The sequence below is a fragment of the Camelus ferus genome, chromosome 23, assembly GCF_009834535.1.
Source record: "Camelus ferus isolate YT-003-E chromosome 23, BCGSAC_Cfer_1.0, whole genome shotgun sequence".
Classification (NCBI taxonomy): Eukaryota; Metazoa; Chordata; class Mammalia; order Artiodactyla; family Camelidae; genus Camelus; species Camelus ferus.
The window spans coordinates 19661050-19682381 of NC_045718.1; the positions used below are offsets into that span (position 1 = coordinate 19661050).

Consider the following 21332-nt stretch of genomic DNA (forward strand, 5'->3'; position numbering starts at 1 on the left):
TAGAGGTTTTTATAAGGCTGTATTTACTTTTAATTTTCCTTTTCTCTAAATTACAAGTTTTTGCAACTTTTGTCTCAGGTAACATTTTATAATACTGCAATGTGTCAGTCTTACTAGGTGAATTTTTATCTACTGCTAAAATTAAATAATGAAAGAAGAGCTATAAATAGAATTTCCTTAATGTTTTCCTTATATAATTTCTAGGAAAAGTCTTTGTCACTACTTTTCAGCTGTTTCTGATATTATTATATAGTATCTAACTTAGAAGAAAATTCTACACTGGCAGTTTAAGGTTAATATATCAGCATTTTGTGATTTTCCACAAAGAATATTTCTCTGTGATCTATACCTGAGGAAATTTGCAATAACAATTTTGTATATTTGCAAATTGTATAGATAGCCAACAATTTAGCAGTGAAACCTGGATTGTGAAGTTAATAACAACAATAATAGCTGTCACCAGTTATGCCAGGAATTTTACTATAAGCTTTACACAGTCAGCTCATTTAATTCTAACAACCTCATCTTCAGGAAGTTGTTATTTCCATTTTACAAATGAGCACATTAAGACTCAGAATTTAACAATTTGCCCAAGTATAAGCAGCTCTTAAATGGTGGAACTGTAATTCAAACCTAGATCTACCTGACTGCAAAAATCAGTGTTCTTAACAACTATGTCCCTCGTGACCTGAATCATTGTGTGGGAAATTTCTACAACGCTCTGGTACCCTCCAAGTACACCTTCAAGCAAGCTGTCCCAGAGGACCCACAGACCAAATTAAGATGCTCAGATTACATTTGTGTGTGTGTATGCATGCATGTGTGTGTTTTAAACTACTTCAAATATAAAGGAAGAAGTAAGGAGCAAGGTAAGGTAGGATAACACAGTTAGGATGCCAGTGGGTACAGGTGGCAGGACCACGCGTATGATCCTGATAGAGATAATGTCCGTATGTCCAGTCTCATTCTTTCTGTTCCATCAGCATTCCCTAATTATGGCATGGTAACAGGGTCAAAAGTTGAGATTTGAACAAGGGTGCCAAGGGCCAAAAACACATACTTGTTTTATGAGAGAGGTGCAGGGACAAATACTCCTGGCCACCAGTGAAACTTGTCAACTAACCCACTAAGTAGACATGGATTTTGTCTGCAGTTCTTAAAAAAGAACACACACGGGTGACAGAGCTGTCAGCCCAGAGGTGGCATGATCATAGCTTGGGCTTTCCTTCCCCTTCCACGGGTGATAGTCATCTGTTCTGTCTTATTTTCTGTCTGCTCTATCTTTGGCCTATCTTGCAAGTTACTAACTTAGTTATTACCTGTATTTACCACATCTTCTGAATTCTGCCTATGTCTCAAATTACTCCCTTACTTACTATCTGTAGCTAACGTAGCCTGTGAGTTTTGCCCATATTTCAGAAGCTTTGTTAACTTCTTCTGAGTCTCCTCTAACCCATTTTTTGTGTGTCTTCTGTAGCAAAATTGAATATATTCAAACTACAGCAAATGCATGTCACATAAATATTTAGATGCTGGTAGCCCGCATTAATAGAAAACTCACTCTTAAGTTTTTTCAGGTTTGTTTCGCTTCTTACCATTCCTTTAATAGATACTATTGACCAAATAGAAAATGCTTATCTTCCTCTTGGTTTAATTCAGGATCAGGCTGTCTGAGAAGCCTGTCTCCACACACGATTGAACTGGGAGAGAGGTTTCAGAAGAAGTTCCTGGCAAAGAGCTCATAAGCTGTATTGATGACGTGTTTGTTGCCAGCTAAAGGTCGTTCAGATTTTGATTGAGATCCCTTGAAAGGAAGGATTATTTTCTAATTGCCTATTTGTAGAAGATAAATATTAGCTTTTATCTGTAAAGGTCCCACCCTTTTAACCCTCAGCTTCATGAGAATTGTCAATGCCGAGAAAAAAATTAGGAGGCACCAAGAGAAACAAAATCTGGAAATAGCTTTTCAATTGCCTTGAAAATCTTAGCTGTCATGAAACTCTTTTAGAACATGTTTAATTGAAAAAACAAAGCCATGTAATTAATTATCTTCAATTACCAATTATGAAATGGCTTACATTAAAACTTTTTGCTCTGAACTGTAAATTTAACAGAGTAAGAATATTTTTACCCCAATCTAATCATATTGCATAAAAAACTGAATTCTGTGAGAGTTGTTCCTTCCCCTGAAATAAGACTTGTGTCTTTTTGGTTTTCTGCTACATCCTCCTACCTAGTAGGTGCCTCCTACTGGCACCTAGTAGGTTCACTAGCTAGGGTACGCGTTAAGCTGCTATAACAAGGAGGCAAATACAATAGCTGAAAACCACAGAAGGTTGTGTTTCATATAACAACAGTCCTGGGTGAGTAGGTGTTTTCCTCTGTGACATCATTCAGGGGCCCAGTTCCTTCTTTTAAGTCACTCTGCCATCCCCTAGGGTGTTGTCCTAATCCACATGGTCCAGGCTGACCCAACATCCTATCTGTGTATCTGCTTGTGGGAAGAGTGAGAGTGAGAGATGAGAGAGAGAGAGAGAGAGAGAGAGAGAGAGAGAGAGAGAGAGAGAAGTTCTTACATAAACCTGGTCTGGATGTTTCATACAGAACTCTGTTTCCCTCCATTGGCTAGGGTGGAGCTTTATGGCCATACCAGCTGTAAGGAAGGTTTTGAAGTACAGTCTCTTGCCAGACAATGTGTTTCTGGGTAATACCCAGCTTTTTTTTTTTTTTTTTTTTTTTTTTTTTTTTTTTTTTTTTTTTTGAAAAATACAGAAAGAGAAGACTGGGAGTCAGTTCAGAAAATTTTAGAAAATTATAAAATCGGTCCACATTTTAAATGAAAAACACTTACAATTTATTAAAATTCTTGAAGGGGCAAAGTGGTAGAGCTGAAAAGTCAGAGACCTGAATTTGGCACTATCAGTAACTAGCTGAAACTCCTGTTACATTCCAGGTAGTTAGACTATCAGGAATTTGAGACAATTCCAGGCAAAATGGGTACAATTTCTTTTAATCTTATAATTAAAATATACAGTTTCATCCTTTCTTGAACTTTTGAAAATAGTCATTATTATTAGAAAATAGTATGTAATTTTAAGTTCTCGTTAAAAATTGAAGTAGTGTGTGCTAATGGAAAATAGATATCTGACTACAAATATTTTGAGGCCTTTGTATTTATACTTCCATGTTTCACATTTCCATTGATTTTCAGGCCTAAACATGTTAACATTCTATTACAGATGGGGGCACTTGGGAACAAATCTGAAAATGGGACCACGTTTTTCAACAGCATTATACTTTCATTTATGTTCTCTTTCTCTCCAGCCTAATACTGAGCTGTCTATTGTTTATAATGTTAAAAATGTCAGTCGTTTTTTACAAAAGGAACAGAGATAGACATTGAAGAATGTATTTTCATTTCTCATTATAAAAACATATATCCAGCTTTCTCAAAATTGTGATGGTGAATATTAAATTCTGTTTATTATAAGGTTTTGAGTTTAACCTACCACTTACATTATTCTGTCCGCATAGAGTAGCTTTTCATTGTACTTTGCTGTTAAGTATTATTATTTTCTTTATTTTCATATCATCCCTCTAAAGAAATATCAGGTATTTATTTACATGCTGGATTAAATGATGGAATTAAAAACTGAAAACATTTAAATTTGCTTTTCTTAGGATATATCAGCTCAAGGATCATCTTCACAGCTTCCTAAACCTTTTGATCCTGAGCCAGAAGCTAAATATGGCACGCTGGATGTGACTTTTGACTATGACTCACAAGAACAGAAGCTTCTGGTAACAGTGACAGCTGTCACAGATATCCCAACATATAACAGGACAGGTGGCAACTCATGGCAAGTACACCTTGTTCTTCTACCTATAAAGAAACAGAGAGCAAAAACCAGCATCCAGAGAGGACCATGCCCTGTCTTCACAGAAACATTCAAATTTAATCATGTTGAATCTGAGATGATTGGAAATTATGCAGTTCGGTTTAGACTGTATGGTGTACATCGCATGAAAAAAGAAAAGATTGTGGGGGAAAAGATTTTTTATTTAACAAAATTGAATCTTCAAGGGAAAATGTCATTACCTGTGATATTGGAACCTTCTTACAATCATTCTGTGAGTATCTGATCAAATAGCCCAAATACAGTTTATGGCATGGTATATAATATACACAATTTTCAAAATCTGTGATCAACCCAACAACTTTCTCAGTCTATTTTTACATAGTAATCATACCTACAAAATCTCTAAGCCCTAGATAGGTAGGTATAACTTTTTCTCATCTATGAAAGTTGCCCTTGAAGATTATACATGATTTATGTATTTTGTTTTATCTTCACAGTCTAGCCCAGTGCCATACACATGTGCTCCTTTGTTAAACATTTATGAGATGTTTGTGTATGACAGCATCTGAACTCCTTGCAGAACTTACTGTTTTCTTTCTAGTTTAAAACTGGGTGATACTTTAACAACCATCTTATTTCATATATTGCGGAAATTATTTGCTCTTACAGGATATGTACTGCTGCCTAGGTCATAACTACCTTTCCAGAACTGCTTTGAAATTATTTTTAAAGGTTCAAAAAAACTCTGCCCTCATATACTTTCCACTTTTTTAAACAAAGATTTTGCAGTATTTCTGGGAGAAAACTTCAGTTTAGTACTATGAGCTGTTCTCCCTTTTCTGTTTTTCCCTCCAGGTTTTGATCACACACAAGTCAGTCTCTCCCTCCCTCCCTCCCTCCCTCCCCTTCCCTCCTCCCTCTCGCTCTCTCCCCCCTCCCTCTCTCTCTCTCTCCCCATATCTTTTTGTAATAATTTTTTTTATAAATTCCCACAAAGCATTGCAAATCACAGGAGAGCTGCACTGTTTGTTTAAACCAGGGAGATACATTATGCCACATAGTTATTTAGATTATAAGAAAATCTGTGATATGCTATAAATGTAAATTTTGAATTATATTTATTCCTCTCTTACATTGAATAAGAAGCACTTATTTTTACATGTAAGTACATAGATTTGGAATAGGTTTGTGAATTAAAGTAAAGGTATATTTTAGGGTTGTTTTTAAGCTTTTAAAGGTATAAGTGTAAATCCAAGGCTCGAGGCTCAGTGAATTTATACCAGTCAGCACTTAATCTTCTAGGACCTTCATTCACAGTAGAACCATACCATTTTAGCTAGATGGTTGCAGCATCTTTAAAAACCAAAAGGTGATAGTAAATATAGTATATCCTTGTGAGTTTTTAGGATAATATTTAGCCTTTATTGGGAAAATTGATAACTTGTTTTAATTTTAAATTTCAGAATTACTGTTTGGGGGAAATGTCTTTTTTAATGATATCAGCAGTTTATCAGAGAAGAGAAAAAAAGTCCAAGCAATATTTCAGAGGGAAAAAGATAATTTTTAATACAATTGAGTATTTTTTAATTCTTACTATCATTTTTTAAACTTTCTCATTATTTGGTCTGAGTGATCACTAGTTAATCTGTGGAAAAGTCATTCTTATATGTAGAAATACCTGATTTATGTTACAGGAGAATGGATGTATCATCAAGAGGTATGTATTTGTTGTTTCTTTATTTGCTTTAAGTTATCTGTTCCCAATTCTGTATTAATTATATTCATTTCACAGAGGAAATGAAGCCATACAAAATAATACGGCTTTTTCCTCTGGTCAAGTCAAACTAAATAATTTCTGTGCACACCTGCGTTGCATGTATTAGCTTATATCTGATTCTTTATTTCTGCATTTCTGACAACCAGTATAATAGATATCTGCAGAGTGTTCACGAAAAGAAGAAGTGCTAGATATGTAGTATCTAAGAAACAACGTTTAAATCTGAGCAAAACTATTCTACTCTTAGAGAATTTTTCCTCTGCATTGCCGTGCTTCTCAGAGGCAGTGCCTGTGATGAACTGTTGCTCTGTCTCGCCTTCTTTCTTTCTCCACCTGCTCCAAATTTCATTGCTTGTTTTTGGCTTCTTTGCCAAATCAACTGGCGTACCAAACTTGCAAGGTTACGACTCATAATCCTGTCTGTCAGTTGTCGTGTCATAAAAATGAAACACTAATAGAATGTATAGATTCTGTATGTGCTCCAGTGTTAATGTCCTCTGCTTTAAGTTTTTGTGTTTACTGTATAGAGAAATCCTGCGATCATAGATTATCCTAGGTGATTTTAACTCTAATTCTGTAAGATATAATAATACATGTGCCAGAAGTACTCTCAAAATTAAACGTTTATTCTTGTAGCTTTTGAATAATTATGTTATTGTTGTTATTGTTGTTCTTGTAAGAATATTAGCCTTTTGGCAAGGGAAAGGGTGTTTTTTATTTTAGCCAGTTCATTGAAGTATAGTTAATTTACAATGTTGTGTTAGTTTCAGGTGTACAGTAAAGCAGTTCAGTTATACATATATTTTTTTTCAGATTCTTTACCATTATAGATTATTACAAGATATTGACTATAGTTTCCTGTGCTGTACAGTAGGTCCGTGCTGTTTATTTTATATATGGTAGTGTTTATATGTTAATCACAGACTCCTAATTTATCCCTCCCTCTGACCTCTACTTTCCCCCTTGGTAACCATGAATTTGTTTTCTATGTCTGGGAGTCTATTTCTGTTTTTGTAAGTAAGTTCATCTGTATTATTTTTTTAGATTCCATGTATAAATGATATATGATATTTGTCTTTCCCTGTCTGACTTGCTTCCACTTAATAAGATAACCTCTAGGTCCATTTGTGTTGCTGCAAATCGCGTTATTTCATTCGTTTTATGGTAATAGTCCATTGTGTGGAATATGTGTGTGTACACACACACACACACACACACCCCCCCACATCTTCTTTATCCATGTATCTGTTGAATGGACATTTAGGTTGCTTCCATGTCTTGGCTATTGTTAATAGTGCTGCTATGAACATTGCAGTGCATGTATCTTTTCAAATTAAGAGTGTTCTCTGGATATATGCCCAGGAGTGGAATGGTAGGATCATATGGTAACTCTATTTTTAGTTTTTTAAGGAACCCACTATACTGTTCTCCATAGTGACTGCAGCAATTTACATTCCCACCAACAGTATCAGAGGGTTCCTTTTTCTCCACACCCTCTCTAGCATTTATTATTTGTAGACTTTTTAATGATGGCCATTCTGACCAGTGTGTGTGTGAAGTGATACCTCATTGTAGTTTTGATTTGCATTTCTCCTAATAATTAGTGATGCAGAGCATCTTTTCATGTGCCTGTTGGTCATCTGTATGTCTTCTTTGGAGAAACGTCTATTTAGATCTGCCCATTTTTGATTAGATTGTTGTTTTTATATTAAGCTGTATGAGCTGTTTGTATTTTTTAGAAATTAATCTCTTGTCTCTCACATCGTTTGCAGATATTGTCTCCCAGTCTGTAGGTCGTCTCTTCGTTTTGTATATGGTTTCCTTTGCTGTGCAGAACTAATTTTAAGGTCCCATTTATTTATTTTTGCTTTTATTTCCATTACTCTAAGAGATCCAAAAAAATCACTGTTGTGATTTATGTCAAAGACTGTTCTGCTTATGTTTTACTCTAGGAGTTTTGTAGTGTTTGTTCTTACATTTAGGTCTTTAATCCATTTTTGAGGGGTTTTTTTTTCTGTATATGGTGCTAGGGGAAGTTTTAATCCAGTCAGAAAGTGTACAGACTGTGGTTAAAACATATTTGAAGCTTAATTTTAGTTCATTTTCATGGGTAATAACAGAAAATAGAATTCTGTATATAAAATTGTTTTATAGCTGATTTTCCAGAAACTGATGAAATCAATACATTGTGAGAAAAATGACCAATATCACCAAAATAACTTTCTAAAGACCAACCTTGAGTTTCCTTGAGGGTTAGAATTAAGTTTAACATTAAGATAAGTGAATGATAGAAAATACATGAAGTGTTCAAAAGCATGAGTTCTTTCTACTGACTAGTTATGTAAGTTTGGATAAATTATCTAATCATTTTGGGCATCAAGTTTCTTGTTAGTAAAATGAGAGAATTAAACCAAATGATCTCTAAGGTTCTATCCATCACTGTATTTTCTGATTCTACTAATATGTACTGGGGGTAAAGTTAGGTAAAAACAGAAATGTTTAATATACGACATTTTGTTGTGGGCATTTACTATGTTTTCTTACTTCCTTCATACCTTTTCAGCAACCTTCTAATGTCTGAGGAAGTTCCAGCTAACAGTCCCGCCTCCCTAAGTTAGTCTGTAGGATTCACACTGTAGGATTCCCAGTCTCACTGGTAGCTCGGGCACGAGCCTGTTACCTACACTCTCCACTCGCATTCACTTCCAGGAAACCTCAGCGCAGACTGAACAGAGAAGCAGATGCTGCGCTCATATGTGTTCTCATGAGGTTGATGGTGAGGAATCTGATATGAGTCAGTAGTAACTCTAAAATAGCTTTGTTGGTGCAGAAGTTGTGCTGGTACTGAACAATCATAAATAATAATTGCAGGAAAGAAAAGACCTTGGCATCTAAGTGTCCAGTAAGAGCAGCAGCAGATTTCCTCACCAGGTCATTTCTGCAGTATGGTTTTCACTTTTGTTCTTTAGAAGCTTAGCCATCGGCGTGGTTCTCTAGTCATCCCAATTCCTTTATTTAATAAATTTCTGTTCCACTTAGAGTTAGCTTCCAGTGATTTCAGATAAGAACCCTGGCAAATGTTGAAATAGCCATATGGTTTAATATATACTTGCTATCATCATTTCTTAAGCTATATTCAACAGTTAGAATGTTGTCAGTTACTCTTCTTACCATGGTGGATCCCTCTCAATAACTTGAACTTTTCTTATACACTCAACTTGTTCATGTGGCACTCTTTCCTAGTACATAATCCCAAATACTTTGTTCACTAGCATTTTTGGTACCATATAGTAATCTCTCTATCACGGTTGTCTGGAATAGCCTCTCCCTTTTCCTTCCTCAAGTTTCATTTCTTATTCAACTTATTAAATTTATTAATAATATTATATTTATTCATTATTAGTTATTAATAATGAAACATTATTCTTTCTCTCATAAACATACAACCCTTCCTGTCCAGACGATACTTAATTTGTGCATTCTATGCAGGGTAGTCTGTCTAGCTAGAAAATGGGGACCTCAGTCCTACAACTGCAAGGCACTGGACTTAGCTAACAACATGGATGAGCTCAGCAGTAGATTCTTTGCCAGAGCTGCCAGATAATATCCCAGCCCAGCTCAAACTTTGATTCAGTCTTGTGGGACCCTAAGTAGAGAATCCAGCTGGGCTCATTTGGACTTCTGACCTACAAAAAAAATGTGGTGAAACTTAAGTGCTATTGGTAGAGGGTATTTAATATGTGCCTATATTTCATTAAATCTGGTTCCATATTATATTTCTGTGTGAACACATAACAGTTACAGGAAATAGACATGGAAGTGGGGGAGAAGAGAAGATTCTCAGGAACTTCTAGACTTGAAGATTGGAGGTGGTGTAGGAAGAAAGAGATTGTAAAATATCACAAAAGCCAAGGAATGAGATTTTGAAGAAAGAAATACTCAACTTTGTCAGGTGCTACTGATGGGACCAGTAACCTGAGTGTTGAAAACTGTCCATTGAATTTAGGATGTGCAAGTAATGGGTAACCTTAGAGGGATCAGTTCTGGTGGGTAGAGGGACCAGAATCCAAACTAGAGTGGCAGTCATGTAGACAACTCTTCCAACAAGTTTGGCTGTGAAAATAGAGGAGGTTAAGGAAAGATGTTTCTGAGGCAAGGCGATATTTGGGCATGCTTAAATCCTAATGCAAATGATACAGTAAAGTAGGGGGTATAAGATAAAGGAGAGCTAATTGAAGATAGATATTAATTGATGTGTCTGAGATGAACAGAGAGGCAAAAATGTTACAAGTATTTTCAAGACATTTATTTAAATTGTAGTGGAATAAAGAGAGAAGTGAAGCTAGAAGGGGACTGATAGGCAGGGGGAGAAGGGTTAAGTGGACTTAACGTCTCAAGGATATCAAGGAACAGATGTGAGGTTAGTAGTTGAGCAAGAAGTATGGAAAGATAAGGGGCTGTGGTTAGAGAGAATATTTTCAGCTAATGTGATGTGATGATCAGGGTCCAGAGTGTGATAGTGGACATGGACATCTGAGATAGAATAAAAATTAAAATCACTGGAGATGGATACGTTGGTAAGTTGGTCAGGGGAGGCTAGGTTCTTGGATTGGTTATCCACATGGACATAGAAATCACAAAAGACGGTGGCAGAAATTGAAGTGTAAAAGAAGATTGAATCACGGATTGTTGTTCTCAAAGAATGAAGAGAAAAATTTTGTTCAGGGGATGAAGAGGAAATGTCTAGGACAGAATATCTATGAAAACAGGATGACAGAGCCTTAAAGGAAAATGGTTTTTCTTTTCCACAATTTTAGAGGAGTGTTGCCTGAGAAAGCATCAGAGAACTTTTGTTTCCTAACTCTGAGGTACTTGAAAGATGAGGGAAAAACCGGGACGAAAATTCTGTAGAGGATGATGTATCCTCAGGGAAGAATTGGAACTCAATTAAAGCAAGATGTTGAGGGTTCAGAGAAGAAATTCAAGTTCTGGAGGAGTTTATCATAGATCAGGAGTACCAGAACGCATAGTGAAAAGATTCTGAGAAGGGGCATAATGGAAGTTTGCATTAGTGAAGAAATACCGAGGACAACAGAATGAATGTTAAAGTGAAAGAGATTGCCAGATACCATCAGGGATTTGCCTTCATTTATATTATACCAAAATGTCAGTCCCAATCATAATCTGAGTCTACTTAAACCTCAGATTTCATTTGAAGCCCACTGTAAATGCAATCTTTATGAAAATTTCTTAGATTATTTCTAATATAATTTAAATTAGTAGATGTTACCTGCCTTTGTATACCATGTCTAGTACTAGTCATTGCTGTATAAATGTTGAATTGGGTGGTTGGGTGATTAGGTGTCTATGATACAAACTATTTCTGAGTTATTGCCTCGTGTTGGTTTTTGCAGCTAGTCATGTGTTTTCTTGTTATTGAACTTATTTTATGTCTTCCTTCTAGATTTTAAACACTTTGAGAATAGATACTGTTTTACTTACTTGGTATTTTTCATAGATTCTAGAACATAGATGTTAAATTGATTCATCATGTCCAGACAGACCTGATTATTTAAAAATTCTTACTAACTTCCATATAACATTATTCCCTGATAAGTATCAGTATCCTTAAAACAGCCCTATTAGGAATGTTTTATGACCTGGAATTCGGTAAGCATGCATCTCAGGATAATTAAATGGGAACACACCAGGAATTGTTTTATTTTTAAATGGTAATTGACTGATTTGGGATCCATATGCTCATACAAATTCTCATTCAAGAGTATAAAGCCACAGTCTCCTGAGCGTGATCAACTTTTCCTCATGACTTACTGCAATGATGATCTTATTTTAGATACTTGTATTTTGAACCTTTAATTTCTAAAATCCCTGTATCTTAAAAAGTAGCTTATCTTTATGTTAATGGTTGAATTAATTTAGTTTGATATTCACACTATTACTTTTATTTTTAAGAAAGTTAAACTATTGCTTATACTTTGAAATATGTGTTCCTCTAAGAACCATACTTCAGTTTCTTTAATTAGCAAATGTCTTTTAAAACTTATTTTCACATATTTTCATATTCACTATAATTCACCACTACCCTTGTCAATAAAAAATCTTACATTTTCTAAATGTAGATTATACTTCTTCATCATAAAGCAATTTAAAATAAACAGCCCATGAGAAACTAATGATCACAGTTAAAAGTTACTGCATCGAGGAGAAAGCTGCATGTGTGCAGCTCAGTTCCCTAGGCAGTAACAGTAATGTGAGCCATGACTCACTTCCGTATTAAACTAAATAGTTTCAGACCTATTTAGAGACAGTTATTCAAAGAGAAAGTAAGTGAGCATATATTATTGTTAGAGGGGAATAACTCTAGTTTCACATGAAGAATTGTTATCAAATAAATCTTTCAGTGAAAGGAAGAAGCTAAATTAGAACATAAAAGGAAGCTTTTTGTTTACATCAGAGTCTTAATTTAAATGTTAAGTTTAAACTTGGTTTAAAAAGAAGTCAAGTTTAAATGTTAAGTCTCAAGAAATTTTGAACATGCAGAAAAATTGCATGGGAGAAACTGAAATTTCAGTGACTAAAACTGTTTATTCTGTTTAGGGAATGAAAAACATCAGACTTCTTACCTGGAACTCATTTAGTTGAACCATCCAGGTGCTAAACTGTAAACTACCAAGGACCAACCCATACTTCATTCTTGTTTTGTGTATTATTTTTTCAAAAATAAATCAGAAAAGTATAAAGTTAAGTGTAATAAATATTACAGGTTATAGTTTCCTTTCCTGCTGTATTTTATTCTATGTAATTAACTTTTCCAAGATACTAATGTCAATTGTTTGTAATACTAATGAGAGAAATTAACAAATGCTTTATGGAAAGAGAGTACTATTTGATCACTTTAGTGTGGAATAAAGATGATGACAAGGTAAATTTGGGTCCAGATGAACAACATATTCTATAATTAAGAACACCAAAATGCATTACATAGAGCAAGGAGGTAAAACCCTGTTCTCTATAGAAACATCATGGAGAGAGATATAACATTCAAATTGTGAATATTGGCTGTTTTAAAAAATTCTTTTGAAGGGTCTGTAAAGTGGACATCCTGAATACATACCTTCCTCATTACCAACAGCTGTGAAGGTATATATATTTTTTATTTTAAAGAAGTACTTTATTACGTTACCATGAAGAGTTCCCTTTCTTCGAAAACAGAAGAGAGGAAGTCATATTAAAATACAAGAAAATTTGTTGAAGCTTAAGGGCGTGAGTTTCCAAATGAGGGGCCTGAAAAATAAATGGGAAAAGTCCAGACCTAGACACAATGTTGTGAACTTTCAGAACACCAGTGATGAAGAGAAGATCCTGAAAAGGCCTAGGTGACATAAAAATGAAGATGCGAATGCATCAGACTTCTCAACTACAATGTTAGATGCTAGAAGCTTAAGGAAAGTAGTTCTCCTTAAAATTGCAAAAGAAAGTAATTTTCACTGTATTAGGTGTTTTACATGTATTATCTTCTTAAATTCTCATCTTAACCCTATTATGATTATCATTATTTATCCCCATTTTACAGATGAGAAAAATGTACTTTAGTGACTTTCACTGTCCCAAAGTCACTATGTTGCATTTGATTGCATGGCAATCTGAAAATATTCCCAACATTTTCTAGTTTCTTTCCTGTACTTCAGAGGATTACATTTCCCAGATTCCCTAGAGTTCTGAATGCTAATCAGGTTCCACCAATTAAGTGCATTCGTGCATGATTTGCAAGGTGAGACTGAGACAGAGACCATATTCCTGCTGCTCCAGGCAGGCAAGTTCAAGGGAAGATGTTTTTCCCCCTCTAGCAACATTCTAATAGCTAGTTTTCAGCTTCACGGATGCTAAGAAGTAATTGCAGTGGCAGTGATGACTTCCTGATCCCTTGATGAAGCTAAAATAGTTGAATGTTTTTCAACTCATGCGGTATCTCCCCACCTTCTTGGTAAATGTAATAACTTCTTTGGTGGGTCAGTCTTTCTGTGTTCTTAGAAGTCATTTCTGTAGGACCAGCCTGGACTCTGCTCCTTCAGCTCTTCCAACAATTTTGTAAGCACCTAATTTCCTGAATTAAATCTATTCTTAAAATACCTAAGGTGATTTCTGTTTTCCTCGCAAAACCCTGACTGACGCAGTTCACAGTAAAGGCTTAGTGTTAATGTTAGAATCAGAGGTCTGAGATTTAAGATTTTAAATTTTCAGGTTTTAAAAGTTTTATCTAGGCAGTCGATGCTGTACAGAGACACTCAGTTATAACTAGGGTTTGATTCTAATTAAAATAATTTTAACATGTAATTTCTGAGAATAATTACATTAATAAAAGAGGTAAAAGGAAAGCAACTTTCATTTACTTTCTTCAGTTTGAGTAGTGCTTCCATGTGCTGGGGACAGTTTTAAGCACTCGATGTCATTTAATCCTCACAATTACCCTCTGAAATAGGTAATGGGTACTGTTAGCCTCAATGTATAGCAAACAGGGATAGAAAGAGTAACTCAACTGCCTAGGGTCACACAGTTACTAAGTTGTGAGATTTCAATCTTTCTCTCCGTAATCTGTGCTCTTAGTTATTTGGTACTTTATCATTACAGAAGACTAAATTTTACCTAGAAGAGGGTTGGATTTGTCTAGGAATGTTGATAGAACCAACTTTAAATTATGAATGTCTTTACTCCTGTAAAATTTAGTTTTATTAGATGTAGTAATCTCTCAGAATCCCTAAAATGTCAAGATTGTGATTTTTAGGGAAGAAAAATACAATGTCAAATAGATGCATAAATGAAAGCTGGAAGTGCCTTTTCATCATTAACACTGGTATCCTGCTGAGAATATATCATAACCAAAATAATTTCATGAAAAAGTGCTGGATTCCCTCTATGTTATTCTGTACTATGTCTTTTCAAAATTTGGTCCTCTTTGAACTGTTAGATTTCTGGATATTTCTCATCATTTACTTCTGAATCTTTTATGATCCTGCACCTTAGAATGTATTATGAAATATGTTACCCCATTATCAATCCTAAAATCTCACAGCTCAGATCAATTTAACAGTTATACTAAGTTGTATTGGTTACATACATAAAAGTAGAGATGTTTGATGATTTATGTTCCTTAGTGAATGGGGTTCTTAGAACAGGGATTTGAATGTTTAAAATGGGAAAGATGATGAAGTATGTGTTTATTAATAGTTCTCCCCCTCCCTTCCCCACACACCTCTAATGAATGCATTGTGTTCCTGTATTCATTTTTAAAACAGAAGTTAGTTTACAAGTCAGTATTTGGACAGTGTTTAGAAATTTGGATCAAACTAATAAATATTACCAAAAAAATTCTAGAGGAACTTAAGTACCACTTAGACTTTATTTCCGTTGGATGATAAGAGAGGTATATTTCCAATTTTCATACTCATTCCTATGGCAGTCTGGAAATGGAGATCCTGAGGGAGTTGGTAAGGAGACCCTCCACTGAGCAATCCGCAGAGAAGGCAACAGTGCACATGTGGCCATGTTGGCGATGCTAAGTGGAGGCCCTCAGCGGACTTCCTTTCAGATTCCATTGGCCAGGATTTGGTCACATGCCCATAGCCTCTGCAAAAGAGACTGGAAATGTAATTTAGTTGTCACAGTGAGAGGAGAGCTCTCCCAAAGGAAATTAAAAAACTGGGAAAGGATGTTGAGTGGGAAACCAGCAGTATTCACTGTGGCTTACAACCAGGCATCTGGTAGCAGGCTGCAGGTTTATATATTCATGAATTCACATTTATACTTTTACCATAAACATATGTTTTTGGAAGAATATACATAAAATGAAAGATTTCTCCTTTAAATTTCTCCCCTCTTTCCAAGTATGTAGTATTTCATATATAAAACCTGATGATCAGATCGTATATATGACCATTAATTATTTTCAAGGTGGATTTATAAATGTAATCTATGCACTGGTGAACAGCTGTCTTATACTGTTATAAAGCAAGCAAAATTTACACCTCATGCAAAGTATTTCTTTTTCCCTCCATGCTAATTGTTTTCATCTTCTTTTAATAAGAACTCAGATTTTTAACCTTTAGGTTTGTTTCACAGTTTTACATACATATTATAAATGCCACTCTAAAAAATGAATATTTAAAATGCAAAATCAAAAGCTAAAATGTTTATTCTGAAATGAATGTAGTACCTAACCCTCTTCTTTCCTGCAGTTTAAAAGCAAAATTTCTCAGAATGAGCTACCAGTCATTTGCATCAATCTGGGGGCTCTACACGAGATCCACCAAATCAGAATCCTTAGGAAACAGCCTAGAAATCTTTATTTTAAACAAATTCTTCCAAGTAGTCATTAACTATATTAAAATTTCAAGACTAGTGGTGTAGAAAATGTTTCCTTAAAAAACATCATAGTTGTGAGTGAGCTAAGGTATATACTTTGGGGATAATTTCATGGGATATATTTTTATTTATTTTCTGCATTTCCTCAGATTCCTTCATCTTTTATTTACTTTGGTTTCCTTTTCAAATATTTAGCAGTGTGTGTTCTTTGGGTTTTCAAAAAATAAAGGGAGTAGAATGATAAAGAAGTGTCAGTGAAATGATAATAAAAATGTGAAGAAAAGTTCGCTCTTTAGAGAATCTCACACTTTGATTTAATTAGCTGAGATTACCCATGAAGAGCCAGAGATCACATTGAATAAATATTTGCTAAGACTCTATCAGTTTCAAGAGAATGCAGACCAACTCAAAGTGGCTTGAGCAGTAAGGGAAGACTCAGAGTAGGTCTGTCTTCAGGCATCGCTTGATCCAGTGACTCAAATATCACAAAGGTCCTGGTTTCTTCCCCTTCCTACTCTCCTACCCTACCCTGTCTCCCGTGTGTCAACTTCATAATCAGGTTTCATAGAGTGGCCCTCTGGAAATGTCTTGTGTCTCACTAGGTTACATGCCTATCCCAGAACCAATTACTGTGGCTGCAGGGATGAGCTGCGCTGATTAGCTTTTGCCCTGTTGCTGAGCAATGGGTCACTTTTCAAACTACATTGGTAAGAGGTGAAAAGGAGTAAGTTCACTACTGGAAGGCATTGATGAATGGATGCTAGGGAGACAACCAGTCATGTCCAATGTAATAAAAGTCACTAAAACTTTAGTGCTTGGACATACTGTTGGTGAAATCCTATTTCAACCAATTTGATAAAACCTCAGAATTAGGCATACTTTTCTGCACATCACTTAAGGAATCTTGAGTTCTGTGTTTCAGGCAGTTAAGATCTTTCTGATACGCTCAGTTGGCTATGAACTAAATCCTAAAAATTGTGATTCTCAATCCTGATTACACCAGTGTGACTTGAGGAGGTTTTGATTTTTTTTTAATGTTTTCTCATTGTATTTTTTCCCTCATCCTTTTTATTTATTTATTTATTTATTTATTTATTTATTTATTGAATATAGTTGCTTTACAATGTTGTGTGAGTTTCTGGTGTACAGCATAATGATTCAGTTATACATATATATCCTTTTATATATTGGGTTATTACAAGATAATGACTGTAGTTCACTATGGTATATAGTAGGTCCTTATTTATCTATTTTATATTTAGTAGCTTGTATCTGCTAATCTGAAACTCCTAATTTATCCCCCCCAACCCTTTGGTAACCGTAAATTTGTTTTCCATGTCTGTGAGTCTGCTTCTGTTTTGTAAATAAGTTCATTTGTATCATTTTTTAGATTTCACATGTAAATAATATAATATATTTGTCTTTCTCTGTCTGGTTTAGTTACTTCACTTAGTATAATAATCTCTAGGTCCATCCATGCTGCTGCAAATGGCATTTTTTAATTCTTTTCTGTGGCTGAGTAATACTGCATTTTGTGTGTGTGTGTGTGTGTACCACATCTTCTTTACTCAGTCAACTGTCAGTGGGCATTTTGGTTGCTTCCATGTCTGGGCTGTTGTAAATAATGCTGCTATGAACACTGAAGTGCACGTATCTTTTCAAATTACAGTTTCCTCCAGATACATGCCCAGGAGTGGGATTGCTGGATCATATGGTAACTCTATTTTTAGTTTTTTAAGGAGCCTCCATACTGGTCTCCATAGTGGCAGCACTAAACTGCATTCCCACCAACAGTGTAGAGGGTTCCCTTTTCTCCTCACCCTCTCCAAAATTTATTGTTTGTGGACTTTTTAATGTGGAGTTTTTAAAGTAAAGATAAATAAGCCCCCACATAGACCTGTTGAATCAAAAACTTAAAGCTCGAAGGAGACACTAATGCCTAAGCAGCATTGATTATCATTGTGCTATAGAATCTGTCTTATCTCCTCATCTTACTCTTCACTGTTTTTTCCTGGATGGCGAGAGGACTAAAGTGAGTCATTGCCAAGTTCTGAAATGTCTGTTGCTTCTGAGAATAAGATTTAATGTGAAACTAACCAAATCATTCAGAAACTAAGGCTTATTAATAGTATAAAATATTTTTCCAAAACTATCATGCTCAACTTGCAACCAACTAAACTATTAAAAATCTTCTTTTACACGAATAGTTTTATTTTAAATACTTACAAAGAGAGTTGGATTTTTATAAATTATTTTGAAATAGGCCTGAATAAGAAGTGGTTATACCCACTAGTAAGTGTTAAGTTTCACTGCCTTTAGCTTCTTTCAAAACTTCATATTTCAGATCTATTATAAAATGTTAAAGTTATTTATCTCCTTGATTCATTCATTAGAAGCTTGACATAGTTTGAGAACAGAAAAAGGTGAAAAAGCACTTTAAAGGGGATTAGTCATTATGGCCATAAGAAAATTTGTTTTACCAAAAATATTCATTATATATGACCTAGAATATTACAGATTAAATTTTCTTTGGATTCAGTTTATTTAAACAAAGTTCATTATGGCACTGAAGACTTCAGAACTGACTTTTCAGAAATTGACAAATTCACCATTTCCTAAGTTTCATTAGTCTTTTAGGAACATAAATTTTGGAAAATATGCCAAGGGTCCAGTAACTGTCCTCAAGGCCATCTTTATAGTTAATCCCACCTAGATGATCCTGAAATTCACACTGTAAAATTGCATAGGTATGGAATGAAAATAGCATTAAAAATTTTGTTCCAAAATAGTTATGATAAAGTGAAATAAAAGGCACTGCTGTTTCTATTAACATTTCATTTCCTAGGAACTGCTTTGAATGCTCTGTGAGGATATGTACAAAAACAACAGTAATAACAACATGAGAAATAACTCAGGCAGCTGGGGAGTTCGTTATGAAGTTCCATTAAGACTCTCAAATATCCTTCTATATTCATATTTTAATGAACATATAAATCATACTTTGCTATTTCGTTTTTCATTAAATTATTCATAACATTCAAGTTTTGAATCAGAACTAATCTTCAAATAGTCTGTTTTGTGGCATAAGAGAATTGGTTATTACCATTTTAAAGTTTAAGAGAGGAAATTTGAAGCTCAAGGTGTTTATAAATTTAAACTGAAATCATCATTGTTACAATGCCTCAGTGAGAGTGTCTTTAAGATTTTAATTTGTGTGAAGTAGTTGCACAGTACCTGGGACTTAGTAATCCCTCCATAAATATTAGTTGTGCTAATATGATCGTGATCACTACATTGCTCCTCTCATCACCACTACTGCTTTCACCTTTTACTCTGTATTTTTTACATAAGAATAGTTTAATTTGGTTTTCTTTTGGTGGGACTCCACAGTGCATTATCTTCATAATTCATTTGGGGCTAACATTCTATGTGGATAATTTTTTAAAAATATTTTCCCTTTTGATATGGATAGCCTTATTAATATAGTAGAACTTATAAAATATGAAAGAAAATGTAAAGTTTTGAAGTTTTAATTTTACACTAGTACCCTATAAACCATCCTAAATATCTTTCATGGCTTTTTATTGTATAGATACAAGACATATGAAATATTTATTCAATTTTTGAGTAGTAGTATTAATATATATATATATATATATATATATATATATATATATATATATATATATATACCTATTTATATGTATTTCTATTTCTATGTATTGAAAACTTGCATTTGCACTGAAATCACCAGTTCCAGGACAGCACCACAGAGTTCATTCTAATTTGTAATTGCTGAGGGGGAAGAGGATGGTACAGTCTGATGGCAGGAGCTTCAGACAAGACTATGTTGTACAGAAATGCTTCAGGGATTCTAGAAAATTATGCTTCAAAATTTTATAAAAATAAACTTTTTTCAGTGTTATGGGCAGGTTTGAGGAAAGTTTGTCTTATTCCGTAATTTTTATCAGCCCCCACCTGAAAGCCCCCTCAAATAATAATGGGAACTCTCATGGAAGAGGGTGTGAGCCCCACGTTTGAGAGGAAAATGCACAGGACATAACCTCCAGCTCCTGTGTTCACTTTCCTGATAAGCTCTTGATACTCCCCCACCAGCATCCCCATCACCATCCCACCAGTGCTTTTCCAAAGATGGCTTTCCCCATTCTTCCTCAGCAGAAATTTGGGGACCTCATTGCTCTTATAAACTATGGAAGAAAAAAGTATAATATGGAATATTAGGATGAAGCCAAGTTATAGAGATTCTTGAAAATTAGCACAGAGGGTTTAGACTCATTAGTAAGAAATGACTTTGGGACTAACAATAGTGAGTTCAGAATCTCAAGTCCTAGTCTATTTTCTCTTTTTTTAATTGAAGTATAGTTGATTTATGATATTATATTAGTTTCAGGTGTATAGCATAGTGATGCTGTATTTTTTGCAGACTATATTCTTTGATAGGTTATTATAGGATAATGGCTGTGATTCCCTTTTCTATACAGTATATCCTTGTTACTTACCCATTTTATTAATTTTATTTATTATTTATCTGTTAATTGCATCCCCCCAATTTGTTCCTCCTTTCTTCCCCCTCCCCTTTGGTAACCACAAATTTGAGTCTGTTTCTGTTTTGCATATGTATTCATTTGTACTGTTTTTTTAGATTCCACATATAAGTGATATACAGTATTTGTCTTTCTCTGTCTTATTTCACTAAGCATAATATTCTCTAGGTTCATCCACATTGCTGCAAATGGCAGTATTTCATTCTTTATGACTGAGTAATATTCCATCGAATATATATATCACATCTTCTTAATCCAATCATCTGTTGACAGGCCCTTGAGTTGCTTCCACATCTTAGCTATTATAAATAGTGCTGCTATGAATGTTGGGTTATATGTATCTTTTCAAATTAGTGTTTTCATTTTTTTCAGGAGTGGAGTTGTTGGATCATATAGTGTTTTGTGGAACCCCCCTACCATTTTCCATAGTGGCTGCACCAATTTTTGTTCCTACCAACAGTGTACAAGGATTCCCTATTCTCTACATCCTCTCCAACATTTGTTATTTGTAGACTTTCTGAGATAGCCATTCTGACAGGTGCGAGGTGATAGCTCGTTGTTTTGATTTGCAGTAATAATTAGCAGTGTTTGAGCATCTTTTCTTGTGTCTGCTGGCCATCTGTACGTCTTCTTTGGAAAAATGTTTGTTCAGGTCTTCTGCCCATTTTTTGATTGAGTTATTTGACTTTTTGGTATTCATTTTTTATTTTGAAAACCTTGTGATATGAATTATAGCTCAAGGTTTCACTT

The 21332-nt window shown here is 34.7% G+C and overlaps 1 protein-coding gene across 3 annotated transcripts in view; it reads left to right on the forward strand.

The window, feature by feature from the left end:
- SYT14 (synaptotagmin 14) overlaps positions 1-21332 on the forward strand; it is a 138876-nt gene that overhangs the window by 97656 nt on the left and 19888 nt on the right. For all 3 annotated transcript variants that reach the window (XM_032466395.1, XM_032466396.1, XM_032466397.1), the window contains one exon: positions 3682-4131. In XM_032466395.1, coding sequence (XP_032322286.1) covers positions 3682-4131 — 450 coding nt within the window. The remainder of the gene's footprint in view (positions 1-3681; positions 4132-21332) is intronic.